This window comes from Salvelinus namaycush, chromosome 3 (assembly GCF_016432855.1).
Source record: "Salvelinus namaycush isolate Seneca chromosome 3, SaNama_1.0, whole genome shotgun sequence".
In the NCBI taxonomy this organism is placed as follows: domain Eukaryota; kingdom Metazoa; phylum Chordata; class Actinopteri; order Salmoniformes; family Salmonidae; genus Salvelinus; species Salvelinus namaycush.
In genome coordinates, this window is record NC_052309.1 from 80,583,456 (window position 1) to 80,601,822 (window position 18,367).

At 42.8% G+C, this 18,367-nt stretch overlaps 1 protein-coding gene across 2 annotated transcripts; it reads right to left on the bottom strand.

The window, feature by feature from the left end:
• Window positions 1–4,827: 4,827 nt before the first annotated feature.
• LOC120040316 (ER membrane protein complex subunit 10-like) lies at window positions 4,828–14,161 on the bottom strand. Of its 2 annotated transcripts, XM_038985515.1 has the most exons (8): window positions 14,045–14,161; window positions 10,817–10,883; window positions 10,581–10,693; window positions 10,382–10,492; window positions 10,094–10,278; window positions 9,850–9,940; window positions 6,263–6,363; window positions 4,828–5,639 (listed from the first exon to the last, which is right to left on the bottom strand). In XM_038985515.1, exons 1-7 carry the CDS (start codon window positions 14,138–14,140, stop codon window positions 6,274–6,276), a joined length of 753 nt encoding a protein of 250 aa, XP_038841443.1. In that variant the 5' UTR covers window positions 14,141–14,161; the 3' UTR covers window positions 4,828–5,639; window positions 6,263–6,273. The 2 variants fall into 2 exon arrangements, with proteins under 2 accessions (XP_038841443.1, XP_038841440.1); XM_038985512.1 differs by lacking the exon at window positions 6,263–6,363.
• Window positions 14,162–18,367: the final 4,206 nt, after the last annotated feature.

An 18,367-nucleotide genomic window follows, 5' to 3' on the forward strand; every position in this document is an offset into this window, starting at 1 on the left:
CATAATTGTATGTGGGACTGTAATGCTTTATATGCCCTTGCGATCATTTCCCTTTTTTGACGTCCTGTTAGGAGCCTGTTACCAGCTGATTGAAAAGCCAGGTGCTTTCCTCCTCTCACGTTTCTCATGGTGGCTGTTTTTCTATGTGTGCTTTTGGGTCAGTACGAACTTCGCAACCTTTCCAGCAACTTGGAAGGTGACTCTGCTTACACTGGCAACCCAGGACCCCCAAATGCAATGAAGCTCGTACGTGAACTTTACCAAGCTTGTTAATGCTGAATTTAAGCAATGGCTAATACACTTCTTGTAAAAATGATTACATAGTTTGCTACATGTACTAATGTAATGTATAAGTATTGTTGTTCATGATTTATATATGATAACGTTTTCTCATAAATACACAGAGGCGGTTTTCGCGGCATAGGTTAAGCCTAGTCCTGGACTAAAACACACTTTCAATGGAGATTCACTGTCTGGGAAACCGCCCCATGGTGTACCGTGTATACATGAGTTACAAACAGTTTACTAAGTAGGCCCTCGAAGGAATAGGACTTGGTATTCTACATTGTGCTTACAGAGCAGGGGTACAGACAAGGTAAACATTAACCAGCATTAAAGATATTAAAGATATTTGCACTAAATATGTTTTCCCTATAGCTGCGCCAGAGCAACATAAACCACATAATACTCCGTAATCACAGGATATCCCAAACCGGGGGTCCCTGCCCACGCACGGTGTCATTGTTGGTTTCTTAGCGACAGGGAACCCAGAGATTTATGTGGCACCACCGGCATGCAGGCGGCAGCCCAATTGGTCTGTAAGATTTATCTTACTCTCTTCACCCTTCACTCACTCTATCCTCTACCTTCTTTCTCATTTGTCTAGTATCCCCCCTTTCCTCTATCCCATGTGGCCATCCTCACTTTTCCTCATTTATTTTGGTTTGGCTATCTGTGGCCTGTGATATATTCTGTCCTTGACACCATACATCACTCCATAGTGCTATGCAGAGCCTTATACACTGCTCAAAAAAATAAAGGGAACACTAAAATAACACATCCTAGATCTGAATGAATGAAATATTCTTATTAAATACTTTTTTCTTTACATAGTTGAATGTGCTGACAACAAAATCACACAAAAATTATCAATGGAAATCAAATTTATCAACCCATGGAGGTCTGGATTTGGAGTCACACTCAAAATTAAAGTGGAAAACCACACTACAGGCTGATCCAACTTTGATGTAATGTCCTTAAAACAAGTCAAAATGAGGCTCAGTAGTGTGTGTGGCCTCCACGTGCCTGTATGACCTCCCTACAATGCCTGGGCATGCTCCTGATGAGGTGGCGGATGGTCTCCTGAGGGATCTCCTCCCAGACCTGGACTAAAGCATCCACCAACTCCTGGACAGTCTGTGGTGCAACGTGGCTTTGGTGGATGGAGCGAGACATGATGTCCCAGATGTGCTCAATTGGATTCAGGTCTGGGGAACGGGCGGGCCAGTCCATAGCATCAATGCCTTCCTCTTGCAGGAACTGCTGACACACTCCAGCCACATGAGGTCTAGCATTGTCTTGCATTAGGAGGAACCCAGGGCCAACCGCACCAGCATATGGTCTCACAAGGGGTCTGAGGATCTCATCTCGGTACCTAATGGCAGTCAGGCTACCTCTGGCGAGCACATGGAGGGCTGTGCGGCCCCACAAAGAAATGCCACCCCACACCATGACTGACCCACCGCCAAACCGGTCATGCTGGAGGATGTTGCAGGCAGCAGAACGTTCTCCACGGCGTCTCCAGACTCTGTCACGTCTGTCACATGTGCTCATGTGCTCAGTGTGAACCTGCTTTCATCTGTGAAGAGCACAGGGCGCCAGTGGCGAATTTGCCAATCTTGGTGTTCTCTGGCAAATGCCAAACGTCCTGCACGGTGTTGGGCTGTAAGCACAACCCCCACCTGTGGACGTCGGGCCCTTATACCACCCTCATGGAGTCTGTTTCTGACCGTTTGAGCAGACACATGCACATTTGTGGCCTGCTGGAGGTCATTTTGCAGGGCTCTGGCAGTGCTCCTCCTTTCACAAAGGCGGAGGTAGCGGTCCTGCTGCTGGGATGTTGCCCTCCTACGGCCTCCTCCACGTCTCCTGATGTACTGGCCTGTCTCCTGGTAGCGCCTCCATGCTCTGGACACTACGCTGACAGACACAGCAAACCTTCTTGCCACAGCTCGCATTGATGTGCCATCCTGGATGAGCTGCACTACCTGAGCCACTTGTGTGGGTTGTAGATTCCGTCTCATGCTACCACTAGAGTGAAAGCACCGCCAGCATTCAAAAGTGACCAAAACATCAGCCAGGAAGCATAGGAACTGAGAAGTGGTCTGTGGTCACCACCTGCAGAACCACTCCTTTATTGGGGGTGTCTTGCTAATTGCCTCTAATTTCCAACTGTTGTCTATTCCATTTGCACAACAGCATGTGACATTTATTGTCAATCAGTGTTGCTTCCTAAGTGGACAGTTTGATTTCACAGAAGTGTGATTGACTTGGAGTTACATTGTGTTGTTTAAGTGTTCCCTTTATTTTTTTGAGCAGTGTATATTGGTATATTGATATATATATTGGTAGGCCGTCATTGTAAATAAGAATTTGTCCTTAACTGACTTGACTGGTTAAATATAGGTTAAATAAATACATAGAAAATATTGAGAGGCTTTGGTGCTATGAACATGGCTGTATGCTGATAATATACACACCTCCATGGGACCCTGTATTACCCACTACCCAATGTGTGTGTGAGTGGGGAAGTTAAAGCATATGAGCTGGACAGGAAACATTTGATCTCCTCACATAAAACATCAATATACCGCTCACTTTTGCTGGTAGACATGTTCTGTAACAGAATTATCCAATTTGATCACACACCAAAACAGTGTTTCATCTAGAAACTACAGTATGGACTTGTTTATGCATTTTCTTAAATCCCTTTTTAAAGCAAAGCAACAAACTCATAAGATTCCATTCTTGAAGATTCCAACTCTCATGTGCACCAGTGTCATCTTTCCCCAGCTTCCTGGTAGACAGGCAATCGTCAGGCCTGGTGCTGATAGGCTCCTCTGGATGCAACCTGGTCTCATGGGTAGATGTAACATAGTAAATGTAAATCCTGACACTCCAATTAGTATGATATGTTACGTTTCCTATGGTATGTATTAATTTGTGGATGTCCATCATCCATTTCGTATATGTTATGAATTACAATTCGTATGATATGTTACAAATTGCAATTCGTAAAATGTTACAAATTGCAATTCGTACAATATGTAAAGCATTTGCTAAACTTATGACATGTTATGAATTCCAATTTGTTATGGCTAATGTTAGCTAGGTGGCTAACGTCTAGTCTAGAAGTTAGGGTAAAATGTTAAGGTTAGGGGAAGGGTTAGCTAACATGCTAAGCAGTTGCAAAGTTTCTAATTAACTAAAATGCTAAAGTTGTCCTTGATGAGAATCGAACACGAAGCCTTTGGGTTGCTAGACGTTCACGGTATACGCCCGACCAACCAACCACCCAACTTTTGTTTTTGCCTTAAGTAATCTTCTGTCTTATGTAACCATACCGAACATAACATATCATACTAATTTGAGTGTCCTGGATTTACATTTACTATGTTACATCTGGTCTATGAGACCAGGCTGCTGGATGAGAGCTATTTGTGGAGAAAGTAAAAGGTGACCAACTACCTAATGCTGATGGACAGGCTGGTGTTTACGAATCATTTATGAATAAGGATGGATTTTTCATTCAACAAAACATCCGTGGTTAGTTTGAGAGAGATTGGAGAGCTGCAATGACGTAGATATAGGTCAGGTGTAACATTCAAAATCATATTAATTCAGATATATTCATACATTGTTATATTTTTATTTCATATTTCCATGTACCTGTGGGCTGCCACTAGAAAGAAGACAATCAGACATTTTTCTGATATAACTTTCCCCACGTTGCTTGAGTGTTTTCTACTGTCATATGCCTTCCCACCTGACACAGTGGCATATCTTTTTACTAACAAATTACTTTGTCGCTCTCTCCCATTCAAGCTCTCCTTTTTCCTTCAGCTGTCCTCGTCGCCTCATCCCTTCCTTTCTTAAGTCAACAGAGCGAGGTGGGAGGAACATGGGGATAAGGTTGAGGTTAAAGGTTTCAGGGCAGAGCCTAACATAATGCTGTGTGTTTGTAGGACCAAAGTGGTAGCTGGTGATGTGGGGTGGGGGGCAGAGGACACTAAAGCGATGGAGCTCAACACTGAGCCTCTGAAAATAAGGGGCTACACCTCACAGCTGTGTACATAGACTAAAAACAGACAAATGAATGTTGAGGGTGACTGACGAGGGGTGGCCATGTTGACACAGGGGTTCCAGAACATTCTGTCTCTAAAGCTATACTGCTGGCATTCTACAATCCCCCTAGCCTGACTCATTCTTATAAATATGAGGGAGAGGAGTAGTGTGATTGGAAGACAGACAGAGAATGAGAAGGGTAGAGACCAATTGGGAGATGGGTAGAGACCGAGAGGAGTGGTAGAGAGACAGAAGGAGAAGGGTAGAGTCAGAGGGAGAAGGGTTGTAGAGAGACAGAGAGAAGGGTGGTAAAGACACTGAGACAGAGTGAAACTATGGCTTAGAATTCAGCAAAGATGAGATGGGAGTAAAGGCAGTACCAGAGAGCCAGGCAGAGAATTGAATAGAAGATGGACAGCAGAATGATTTTCACAAGGGACAGAGTAACAGATCAGAGAAGAAATTTGAGGAGAGGGGTTGGACTTAACCAGTAACTCAATAGTGTCCTGGCAACACTGTATTATTGGACTGTGAAGCATGACTGCATTGATGTGGTTTTATTTTTTCCCCGCTTGAATATGCGTGGCAGTCAAGCCATGCAATAAAATAGAGATTAATGGCAGGACAGGGTATGTGATCTGAATGACAGTTCTCTGACACTGCAATAGCTAAACACACCTTATTACACTACTGTCTACAGCTATTACACAATGTACTTTAAAGAATTACCACAAACAAAATGCTGCAAATATTGTCCATGGTGACATGTTCACGAAAGCGACAATTTCCCTTTGTCATCCTCCATCGAATTGCTTTAACGTTGAACAAATCTTCAATAAGGCATCATTCTGGATGGGCAGAGAAAGAGGACATCTAGCGGAGTAGAGAAGACTGAAAACAACTCCCATTTCTCTCTTTACTCAGCGTCCCCCACCCACCCCACTCTTGAATACATATCCAGCGGCATCATACTGGCTAGTGGCTATCAATACCATAATCAGACAGTTATCAGGTAGTAATAAATATTTTATTTTTCCCATCACTTCAATATTAAAAATGAAGTTCATGACATACGTTCTCAAGGTTAGCTCATCTGTCCATATTAGTCTATGTGTAACTGTGTGTTGAATGGTGTGCATTTCTCTACATAACTATTTACAAGTAGAAGAAACAGCTCCACATAAATCATGTTGGCACGGCGATCATCGGCCTCCTCCATTAGCTGCTCCACCCCCGGACTGATCCTGAGCTCCTGACATCATCAGGAAGAGAACGAGGGGAACAATGTACATCCACTGGAGAGAGGGAGGCAGATGTTCATGTTATTATCAAATGATACAAGATGTTAATCTAACTCAGGGTAAGACTACAAGCTGTGATTAGTGATGCTTCTCCTGCACAACAGTCCCACAGTTTCATCCTGTTCAATGTCCACCTCACTCAGCAAACGAGAGAAGGACAAAGAGTGGCTGAGAGAGTGAGGTGAACAGTGAAGTGAAACATCTCAGGGTCAATGCCAATGACAAGTGTGTAAAAGAAGGAGGCACAAAATGACTGTGATAATCTAATCCACTTTAGCAATGAAGGTGTGTATGTTGTCAAATCCTATTTTACTAGAGTGCTTCAGCTTATTACTAATCAATGGGACACACCTGGATTAATTAAAGGTCTGCAGTGACAAAAAAAAAACTGATCATTAGCTCTGGATCATTAGCATTGACCTTGAATGACAAGGACAGGAGGGGAGGGACAAACAGGAAAAATGATTAGTGAAAAATGTTAGCGTTAATCAAATCAGTGAACAGTATAACACATATATACATAAGCTTGCAAGAAGCAGAAGAGACACGAAGCGCGGCACAGACATAGGCTGACAGCCCAGAGTGAGTTGCTGAATGAGCCAAAGTGAGAACAGTACTTGAGTGGGAATCAGCTCTGCTGCTCTTCGGCTCCCCCTGCTGAGGGTTGTGCCGAACTGCTGGCCATGAGGAAGATTGCACCTCCCAGAATCAAATACCACTGGAACACAGCACAGCATAGCACTAAGTCAACAAACGGCACAGCACAGCACTGAGTCAACAAATGACACAGTCACAATCAGCAACACAGACTCAGACAACAGCACTGATTAAATCAAACACAGCAATGGGAGCACAGCACATAAAACACAGCACAGAGCCCTATACTATGAACGCGGTTTGAGCAGTTAGTGAGGTAACGTTGGTCAACTGAGTTAAACTCGGGATTACTGGTACCACGGAAGTGGCTCACCTTTTAGCCAGGTACATTTCTATGGCAACAAATCCTTCAGAACTACCCTGCTCCCATTCAGGTTAACTCAGGGCTAACTCCATTTATCCTGAATGAAGTGTTTGAGCTGCGAGTCGAGGACCAACGCAATCAGATTCCCCCCCTCTCGCAAAGATTGCGTCACCATCCCCTTCATTTGAGGAAGACGACTTAAAATACGTAGAGTTAGCGGCAGGCGGACAACCAATATCAACCGTCGTAGTACGGATAAAGCCTGAGCTGTCATGTGAAGCTAACTGAAGCTGGCTAGCTTTAGAAAACCCAGAGTAGGTTCAAATCTTAGCATACCTCTCAGGACAGGACATATCCGGATTGGCTAGGGTTAGACAAAACAAAGACACCTAACAACATGCAGATATACACTGAGTATAACAAACTTAGGAACACCTTCCTAATATTCAGTTGCACCCCCCTCTTTGCCCTCAGAACAGCCTCAATTCATTGGGACATGGACTCTACAAGTAGGGCTGTTACGGTGACCGTATTACTGCCACACCGGCGATCACGAGTCATGATTACAGTCAAATTCCACGTGACCGTTTAGTCACGGTAATTACGCTTCTCCAAGCTCTGATGCTGCTGCTGATCATTAGTAGCCTACAAAACTTGCTAACTGCCTGGTCCTCAGCTCTCTATTGTCCCTCTAATCACTTTGACATCAATGCAAATGTAATCGAAAATCAGAACACTTAATGAGAACCCATGCGTGTGATGGCCTCTTAAAAAGAGGAGGATCCCGTCAGCTTTCTATAGGCTAGGCCTACTATATTTATTTCTCAACTTTCATAATATTAAGCACATTGCTTCTCTTTACAAAGGGAGTATAGCCAACCTGGCTGGCAAGGAAATGAACCACGTGAAAATCGTCCTCTATTCGCTACTTAAGTGCATAGATGACATGTATTTTTCCCCCCTGCCCGTTCCGACAGGTGAATGATAATGGTACATTCTAAATCAAATACTAAATAATGTGAGTGAAATTTAGTTATGTAAAGACAAGAATAAATCAAGAATAGTCTGATGGGTGACAATATTAGCCTATCACTTGTGAATGACGCCCAGCTTGTGTGCAGTAAGGAAAGAAACAGCGCATGCCTTTTTTTGCGACTTTTTCAAATCATAGTCGCACATGTCATGTAGCCTGGCCTATATGTTTAGTTGTTATACAAACCATATCAAAAGTGGCCAAATAACTTCTTAAAATTAAGCATATTAAATTAGCTTTATAACGGGTTCAGAGCCTAACTGGCATACATATGCAGCATGTGAGTCAAGTTTGGGGGAAGACAATTTTCACCATATATATATAAAGCATTACATGCATAATCGCATTTGCGGTCACCTTTGAGAATGATGTTTTCCCACTAATGGACATCCGCACTTTTAGCCTACTGCCATGTGCGCATTGCTGCGCTTATGTGAAGAAATGCCTAATAGTTTAGCAACATTTTAAACTAAACGTTCTGATCTGTTGTGTCAGCTTCATTGCTTAAAAAATGTTTTTTGATGCTAGTGGTGGTATTCATTTGGGATCTATCCCATCCCACAACTGTCCCAGACTATTTTTGGAATATTTATTTCTCGCACAGAATAGGTCAATTTTTGTACTATGGGGGATTGACATAGTCGAGTGCTTTTGCTATTCGTTAGGCCTTCTCATCTTGTTGGCTGACGAAAAGTAAATGTGGACAGTTCTTCCAATATCTTCAATATGCGCCTCGGAATTGGATAAGGACACGCGCAGTGGTTGTCCCCGAAGTGTCTGTCTTCACTTGTAGCCTGTGAGAAAGACATGATCACGTGACGGAGAGCCATTTGAGTGAGAGGTGCTTTGGATCATGCAGCCGGGAGAAGGGAATTATAATTATTATATTCAGCCCAAGGGCACAACGGCCACTGGTGGCAATGGCATGGATTTTTTTAGGAGCAATACGGCCACACAAAGGGGATGCCGCCAGGAAATTCAAGGCATTATCAAGTGCTTGTCAAATTGTGAATGAGACTGATGTGTACAACCTGCGCAAGAAACAAAGCAGAGCTCATGCCTTTCATGCGACTTTTTTCAAATCATCATTAGTCGCATCATGCAGCCTTAGAATGTATTACAAATCAAAACATTTAGCCCAACATTTGTATCACAACTAAAGTTACATAAATATCTCTAAATTAAGCATATAGGAGTACCTGTTTCTTTGTTAATTGCTCAACAGAATAGCCGCATGTGCGCACTCCCTCAAATCAAAATATCATTCTATTTTATTCAACCATGTTCAATTGTATTCTTCATATTATAAAATAATATAAAATAATGCCACGGAATTCTAAGCAAATCTTGTCTGCTAAATGAACTAGTGCAGCCCACAGCCATATGGCATAGCCAGATCAGGTCCTAACACTCAGAGTATGCTACCCTGTTCTGAAATAGACCACATTTTCTTGTCTAAAATAAATAATGGATTTATTGTGATGGTGTTGGCTATATTACATGGATTTAATAGACTTTTTAAAATGTAGATGTTCCAAAGATCTCCATCAGTGGCTTGTAGGCTATGCGTGGAAGACAGGATATGCTAAATGTGTTTATGTTAATTAACGGTAAATTACTGTGAGACCGGCAGTTATTTGCTTGACAATCACCGGCGAATGAAATTTCATTACCGCCACAGCCCTATCTACAAGGTGTCGAAAGCGTTGATGTCCTTTGGGTGGTGGACCATTCTTGATACACACGGGAAAGTGTTGAGAGCGGACAAATCCAGCAGCGTTGCATTTCTTGACAAACCGGTGCGCCTGGCACCTACATACCCCGTTCAAAGGCACTTAAATATTTTGTCTTGCCCATATACCCTCTGAACGGCACACATACACAATCCATGTCTCAATTGTCTCGAGGCTTAAAAATCCTTCTTTAACCTGTCTCCTCCCCTTCATCTACACTGATTGAAGTGGATTTAACAAGTGACATCAATAAGGGATCAAAGCTTTCACCTGGATTCGCCTGGTCAGTCTGTCATGGAAAGAGCAGGTGTTCCTAATGTTTCGTACACTTAGTGTATATATATAACGGAACAGAGCAGCTCAAGACTGAACAGCAGAGCAGAGTTTAAAAGACTTGAAGATCCCAGGAATAGACCCAATAGACGGTCATAATGACACAGTGCAGGACACAAACCACAGATGTCTATGCACACTTACATATTTGGCAAAGAAGGATTTCTGCTCCTGTGGCTTGCCTCTCTTTTCATGTTCTATGTCCATGCGCTCAATAAACAGAGCAGTCTCCGGCCTGGGGGAGAGGATGATGAAGGATATTGTTAGACAGAGAAAGAGAAAGGTTGAAGTCGACCCAAAAGAGTTAGAAAATTAAATCAAATGAAGATTTGATAGAGCCAGAACCATATTTCTGTGAACAGAACATCAATAAGGACTGATGACTCACTGGGGTGCATTGGTAGGCGCTATGATGGTCAGCGTAGTGTTAAAGGCCTCCAGATCAACTTCGTCCTCCACCTCTGTCCCCCGACACGCGCCTGGAATGGTCACTATGGAAACACCGATGAGGTAGCCAGAGACATCAGTGTGGAGGGTGATGACATCGCTGAGGTGGGACTCAACTAAAGAGCACTGAGGGAGACAGAGAAGAAACAGATATGTTCACAAAAGAAAATGCCAATGAGGTGTGTTGTCTTTTTAATTTCAGCTTGCTATGAGGGTGAGACACACATACCGCTCTGACGAACGCCGTCAGGTAGCCATCCATCTGGCGCTCTGTCTGCCTGTCTGTCAAAGACACTCTGGGCACTCGGATTTTGTACAGACCATCCACAGCAGCCACTTCCTGTGTCAGAGGGACACAGATTCAGAACAAAATCCTGACTGCTGACAGTAAACGCCAAACCACATCTGCCTCTACCTTCCTCTCCCACCTTCAGAGTGTTCCTGTCCTCCTCTGATAGCTGGCTCTGGGAGAGGGACACACTGGTCTCCCTCCCACCCCTTAACTGCAGAGCTCCACGCATACGGAACCGGGACACATCATCTGAAATAAATAAATGGTATAACAACACATGATGAGCACCAAAATCGTGACCTCGATATCTCCTTCATTTGGTAAATGGAACCTTGAAGAATAACGTATCACAGTTAGACAATACATACTCACCAACTTCAAAGGAATGCTCAAGAGGGACAGAGAACCCACTGAAGTCTGTGTCCAGCCCATCACCAATCTGTGGAGAAGGAAATAGATGCAGTTTTACTAGAAAGAATAGATTCCGACTCTTGCTTACAGGTACACTGTGGTTGGACAAGCTTCCTGTTTAGATTACGACACCGCGGAGCTGGAGCGAGATATGGCTTGGAAAACGTACCTCAATCCACAGAATTGTGTTGTACTACGAATTGTCCAATTATCCCAAATGTTAGACCGAGAATTAATTTTTTAAATGGCAGTGTCTGTCAGCCAATCGGCTCCTTTGTTGTGTCCCCGACTAAAATAAATATTGTTCGACCAAGAGTTGTCTGTTGTTTCGACCAATCGATTGACACATCCTTTGTGTTTCAACTATATGCACAGAGCCTGTCTGATGCTTTAAGCGAACTGTTTGATGAAATAGTTAAGACAAATGACTAGAGGGAGTCCGACCGCAATTGATTTGATTGTGCTGCCTGGCTCAGATTTGCTGCTCTGTGTTACAAAAAAGAAAAAAAGAGAGACAGCGAATGACTGACTAGCACCCGTTGTCTCTCTCCTCCCTGCTGCAGCGACCACCACAGAACATCAGTGTGTATAGCACTGTCTGTGTTGCTGAAGCTGCAACATAATTACAGCCATTTCTGACTGAAAAGTTCTGTTACCGAAATTCCTCATTTGTTTAGGAAAAACTATCCCTATTCCCTCAACCTGTGCTCTCTTTATGTGACACATGTATGCTTCGCATGCACGTGACCAATAGGGCCTGACCTATAGCATATCATAATCACATCAATAAATTGGTTATAACAAACTCTGTACACCTTAACACATGTGACAACAAAATGAATGCAGAGGACGTGACAAATAAACTTGAAGCAGGGGAACGTTTACTGGTTGCGCAGGAGGTAAAGGGTAAGCCAGATGTGTGGAATAAATTTGTCTAGTTGTGGAAAATACTGGAGATCAAGAAAAATATGGTATGGAGCAAGCGCTGCGTGCATATTAGTCCTGTGTGTGCCAAACAGGTGCTATTAGACTACAATATAATTTTTCTGACCATTTCGAACAATGTAAACACTAAATAAATTAGAGTCTGTTGTAATGTTTTTTTGTAAAGCCTTTATTACAGCAAAGACTAAAATAATTTATGAATGCAATTTCCGAAATGAAACGGTTTAGGCCTATTTATTGTTTACGCTAATTATTAATTAAATCATTGCTTGTTATTGTATTTTAAAACTAAAATGCTTGATTCCATTGCTGTGTGATGACATGAACGGATAAATGATTGAGTGATGCAGTAGCCTATATAAGTATTGAAATATAGGCCTAAGTAAGTTATGGTATTTAGACTAAACAGTATGCACTCTTTGGCCTACAGCTTGATGGTGGTTATACAAGGTTGCTATACTATGCCTACTAATGATAATGACATATTATTATAAGGATGATCATAATAATAATAACAATAAGAAGGAGATCAAGGAAAAAGGGTTATTATTATCATAAATATATTTTTTCAGTCAATCTGGAACAGTGCAAACACTAAATAAATTACAAATAATACCAGAGAGGCTGGTCTAATTTAAAAAAGTGTAAAGCCTTTATTACAGCATAGCAAAGATTAAAAACAGCAGAATTTGTGAAATTGTTGGTGCTCACAGAATCAGTAGGCTATCAACTAAACACTCAAATAGGCAACAGAAGCAGGATCTGTATTACATTTAACAGTTAGGCTATTGATTATATACCTAATTAATTTGGCGTTTCCTCTCTCCTCATTTTTCTTAGACAATTAAGGCATGGGCTGTTTTCTCCTCTCCTAACTCCGCTGCTGCCTCAGCCGCATTGTTCTCAACACCAATATGATGGTTTACTTTGCTATTATGCACATTGCCACATGGTCTAGGAAAAGGCGCCAATTCAACAGGCACTGATGTGTTTCAGAACCGCAGACTGCGACCACTATCCAACGTGGGAGAAAGCGCATGTTATAAAATAACCATTATTTGTGTTGCACCATTGTTCTTACATAATTTAACCATATACAATTTTAGTAGCACATGTCTTAGACTGATGAACTGTGCCATTTAAACGGCCTCCACAATGGATCAGTTCACTCTGACAGGTGCGAATCAGACAGGTGTCTTGTACACCATGATTTTTTTTTTTTTTACTAAAGAAATCTCAGTCGACCAACAACCTATCAATCGACCAATTGACTAAATGGGCTCAGCCCTATATTCAACACGACCTGTCATTCCATAATGGCTGCTGTGGCTACTGCTAGCTAGCATTAGGACGGAAAACGTCAGTTTTCCCAAAAAACTAGCAGTCCTTCATTCTTCTCGGTGTAACAGTTGGGATAATGGGACATTTTGAAGTGTAACGCATTTTCTCATCCCCCGGGTGTATTAACCTAAACAAGAATCGAAACTATCCGACCCCCACGCAGATGTAAACAAGCGTAGGATCGGAATATTTTCTGGCTAGCAATTTAACTTACTGTATTGGCAGTTCCCAGGGCAGATCTGCACTATGGGCTGCAGAAATAATTTGATTGGCTTTTGAAAGTTGGGGGTAGAAAATATTTCAGCAGAAATGCTGCAGCAAGAAGGAGCAAAACGTGCAGTTAGCTAGCTAGGGCCCCATTGGATGCTGTAATAAAGATATCTACCCTGGGAACACTTTACAATGAGCAGTTCAGATGTAAGATGACATTTCCACAAATTGGTCCTGCCATTCAAACATAGTGGTATTGATCCGAATTATTATTGGCTTGATTTACGTTGAACACATCCGTGCAATATTACAAATGACTACCATGGCGTGACAGAAATTGAGCACCACCACCAAGGCTGTCAAAGCCACCCACCTAGATAGCTAGCTAACTACGGCAAGCTAAACAACATAATATCAATATAGCTAGCGTTACTATAACGCTAATTTTGCTGACTACTTAGCCAATGTTACGTGTTTGATAGACGTTGGTGAAAACATTATCTGCACAGTAAGTAACGCTGTATTTGATGCACATTGAACAGCTGTTTCACATTCGTGCGTTGTCCTCATTAACTCATTTGGCTAGTTAGCTACGGTCGGACGGTTAGCAAGAGCTAACAGCAAGCACACTAGTTGTCTAAGTTAATGGAATTAGATATTGGCAAAGAAAATAAAAAAGTGGTTTTGACATACCTTTCTGCCAGTGTTGCAACACGCAAAATCAACACACAATATAAGTATTGTGGGAATAACTGACAGTAACAAAAACGACCGTGGTACTGAAGCCATTTTGTCGGACCGTGCGTCAAAGTAAACATGGAACTATAATGTTACGCGATGACGTAGTACACTGGAGAACGAGCACCAACCTATAGTAAACTACAGGTGGCGATAGAGTAGCGTTGATAGCAAACTTCATGCAGGACTGTTGAAATGTCTAAAACGGGAGATTGAAAATCGAAAGGTAGGCCTACTCTTTGGTGACTCAGGTGTGAAACACCAACATGGAAGCCCAATAGCCATCATCATTGTTACATCCTCAGAAAGCATGAGCTCCTGACTTGGGAAAATCTTGTGCAATACACAGACGCATGTCTTGTATTCAAGATCCTAAATGGCCTGGCTCCCCCTTCACTCAGTATTTTTGTTAAACAGAAAATCCAAACATATGGCAGCAGATCCACAAGGTCTGCCATGAGAGGTGACTGTATAGTTCCCTTAAGGAAAAGCACCTTTAGTAAATCCGCTTTCTCTGTGAGAGCTTCCCATGTCTGGAATACACTGCCATCAGACACACATAACTGCACCACATATCACACTTTCACAAAATGCATGAAGACATGGCTAAAGTTCAATCAGATTTGTGAACATATTCCCTAGTTGTGTATTGCCGCTTTCCATGTTGTCTGTAGCTTGTGAGGTGTGGAAACACTTTGTTGCTTTTATGAATTTTGTCTTGCTGCTTTTTGTTCTATGTTGCTCTGTCTGTATGCTACATCTTGCTTGTCCTATGTTGCTCTGTCTGTATGCTATGTCTTGCTTGTCCTATGTTGCTCTGCGTGTGCTCACTGCTCAATGATTGTCTATATTGTAATTGTTTTTAATAACCTGCCCAGGGACTGCGGTTGAAAATTAGCCGGCTGGCTAAAACCGGCACTTTTACTGAAACGTTGATTAATGTGCACTGTCCCTGTAAAAATAAAATAAACTCAAACTCAATCAGGGACATGTTGAAAATGTCAGTGAAGAGACATGCCAGTTGGTTAGCAAATGCCCGGAGCACACGTCCTGGTAATCCGTCTGGCCCCACGGCCTTGTGAATGTTGACCTGTTTAAAGGTCTTACTCACGTCGACTACGGAGAGTGTGATCACACAGTCGTCCGGAACAGCTGATGCTGTCATGCATGCCTCAGTGTTGCTTGCCTTGAAGCGAGCATAGAAGTGATTTAGCTCATCTGGTAGGCTCGTGTCACTGGGCAGCTCGCGGCTGTGCTTCCCTATGTAGTTTGTAATAGTTTGCAGGCCCTGCCACATAAGACAAGCGTCGGAGCCGGTGTCGTACGATTCGATCTTAGTCCTGTATTGGCGCTTTGCCTGTTTGATGGTTTGTCGGAGGGCATAGCAGGATTTCTTATAAGCTTTCCTGGTTAGAGTCCCGCACCTTGAAAGCGGCGGCTCTACCCTTTAGCTCAGTGCGAATGTTGCCTGTAATCAATGGCTTCTGGTTGGGGTATGTGCGTACAGTCACTGTGGGGACGACGTCCTCGATCCACTTATTGATAAAAGCAGTGACTGATGTGGTGTACTCCTCAATGCCATCAAAAGAAACCCAGAACATATTCCTGTCTGTGCTAGCAAAACAGACCTGTAGTTTAGCATCTGCTTCATCTGACCGCTTTTTTATTGACCGAGTCACTGGTGCTTCCTGCTTTAATTTTTGCTTATAAGCAGGATTCAGGAGGATAGAATTGTGGTCAGATTTGCCAAATGGAGGGCGAGGGAGAGCTTTGTATGCGTCTCTGTGTGTGGGGTACAGGTGATCTAGAATTGTTTTCCCTCTGGTTGCGCATTTTAACATGCTGATAGAAATGAGGTAAAACTGATTTAAGTTTCCCTGCATTAAGTCCCCGGCCACTAGGAGCGCCGCCTCTGGGTGAGCGGTTTCCTGTTTGCTTATTTCCTTATACAGCTGACTGAGTGCGGTCTTAATGCCAGCATCCATCTGTGGTGGTAAATAAACAGCCACAAAAAATATAAATGAAAACTCTTGGCAAATAGTGTGGTCTCCAGCTTATCATGAGATACTCTACTTCAGGCGAGCAAAATCTAGAGACTTCCTTAGATTTTGGGCACCAGCTGTTTACAAATATGCACAGACCCTCTCGTCTTACCGGAGTGTGCTGTTCTATCTAGCTGGTGCAGCGTATATCCCGCAAGCTGAATATCCATGTCGTCATTCACCCACGATTCGGTGATACATAAGAGGCTACAGTTTTTGATGTTCCGTTGATAGGATATTCGTGATCGTACCTCATCTAATTTATTGTCCAATGATTACGTTGGCAAGTAATACTGACGGTAAAGGCAGATTTCCCACTCGCCGTCGACAGATCCTTACGAAGCACCCTGCTCTGTGTCCTCTGTACCTGCGTCTCTTTCTCTTGCCAATGACAGAGATTTTGGCCTTGTCGGGTGTCTGAAGTACATCCTGTGTGTCCTGCTTGTTGAAGAAAAAATATTAGTCTAATCCGAGGTGAGTTATCGCTGTCCTGATATCCAGAAGCTCTTTGCCGTAAGATACGGTGGCAGAAACATTATGTTCAAAATAAGTTACAAAAAATTCCAAGGGTTTTCTTTATTTGTACTATTTTACAGAATAATAGTGAAGACATCAAAACTATGAAATAATACATATGGAATCATGTAGTAACCCAAAAAGTGTTAAACAAATCAAAATATATTTTACATTTGAGATTCTTCAAAGTAGCCACTCATTTGCCTTGATGACAGCTTTGCACACTCTTGGCATTCTCTCAACCAGCTTCATGAGGTAGTCACCTAGAATGCATTTCAATTAACAGGTGTGCGACAGACCATCATTACTTTAAGACATGAAGGTCAGTCAATCCAGAACATTAAGAACTTTGAAAGTTTCTTCAAGTGCAGTTGCAAAAACCATCAAGCGCTATGATGAAACTGGCTCTCATGAGGACCGCCACAGGAAAGGAAGACCCAGAGTTACCTCTGCTGCAGAGGATAAGTTTATTAGAGTTAACTGCATCTCAGATTGCAACCCAAATAAATGCTTCACAGAGTTCAAGAAACAGACACATCTCAACATCAACTGTTCAGAGGAGACTGTGTGAATCGAACCAAGAAACACGAGCAAAGGACATTAGACCGGTGGAAATCTTTCCTTTGGTCTGATGAGTCCAAATTTGAGATTTTTGGGTCCAACCGCCGTGTCTTTGTGAGACGCAGAGTAGGTGAACGAATGATCTCCTCGTGTGGTTCCCACAGTGAAGCATGGAGGAGAAGGTGTGATGGTGTGGGGGAGCATTGCTGGTGACACCGACAGTGATTTATTTAGAATTCAAGGCACACTTAACCAGCATGGCTACCACAGCATTCTGCAGCAATACACCATCCCATCTGGTTTGCGCTTAGTGGGCCTACCATTTCTTTTTCAACAGGACAATGACCCAAAACACCCCTCCAGGCTGTGTAAAGGCTATTTGACCAAGAAGGAGAGTGATGGAGTGCTGCATCAGATGACCTAGCCTCCACAATCACCCCACCTCAACCCAATTGAGATGGTTTGGGATGAGTTGTACTGCAGAGTGAAGGAAAAGCAGCCAACAAGTGCTCAGCATATGTGGGAACTCCTTCAAGACTGTTGGAAAAGCATCCCTCTTGAAGCTGGTTGAGAGAATGCCAAGAGTGTGCAAAGCTGTCATCAAGGCAAAGGGTGGCTACTTTGAAGAATCTAAAATCTAAAATATATTTTGATTTGATGAAAACAAAATTGGTTACGACATGTTATTTCATAGTTTTGATGTCTTCACTAAACAGGTGGGGCTCCACTGATTTTGTTGGATTAACCTGGGTCAATGGAAACTTGCCTAATGTGTCTTGTGTTAGACAGTCAAACATGATAGAGTCAGACAATCAACCTAGAGTCAGACAAGAGTCAGACAATCAACCTGTCAATCAATGCTAATCAGTGTGTCAATCAATTCGCTAATGGGCTGGCTCCCGCCCTACCGTGTTAACCAGTTAACAGTTTCCAGCCGGGTCGTCCTCTTCATTACTGCATCCAACCCCCATTCACCTCTATGCTGTCTTCCTTTCCTTCTCACCCTCTACCCCTTCTTTCCTCAGAGCTCCTGGATCCCCTCTAGGTGTCATCTGACAGCCTTTTCCTGGGGAGGGGGACTGAAGTGGAGAGGGAGGAGGGAATAAAAAGGGATGAAGGAGGAAAAGCAGACAGACTAACAGACAAGGAGGGAGGGAGA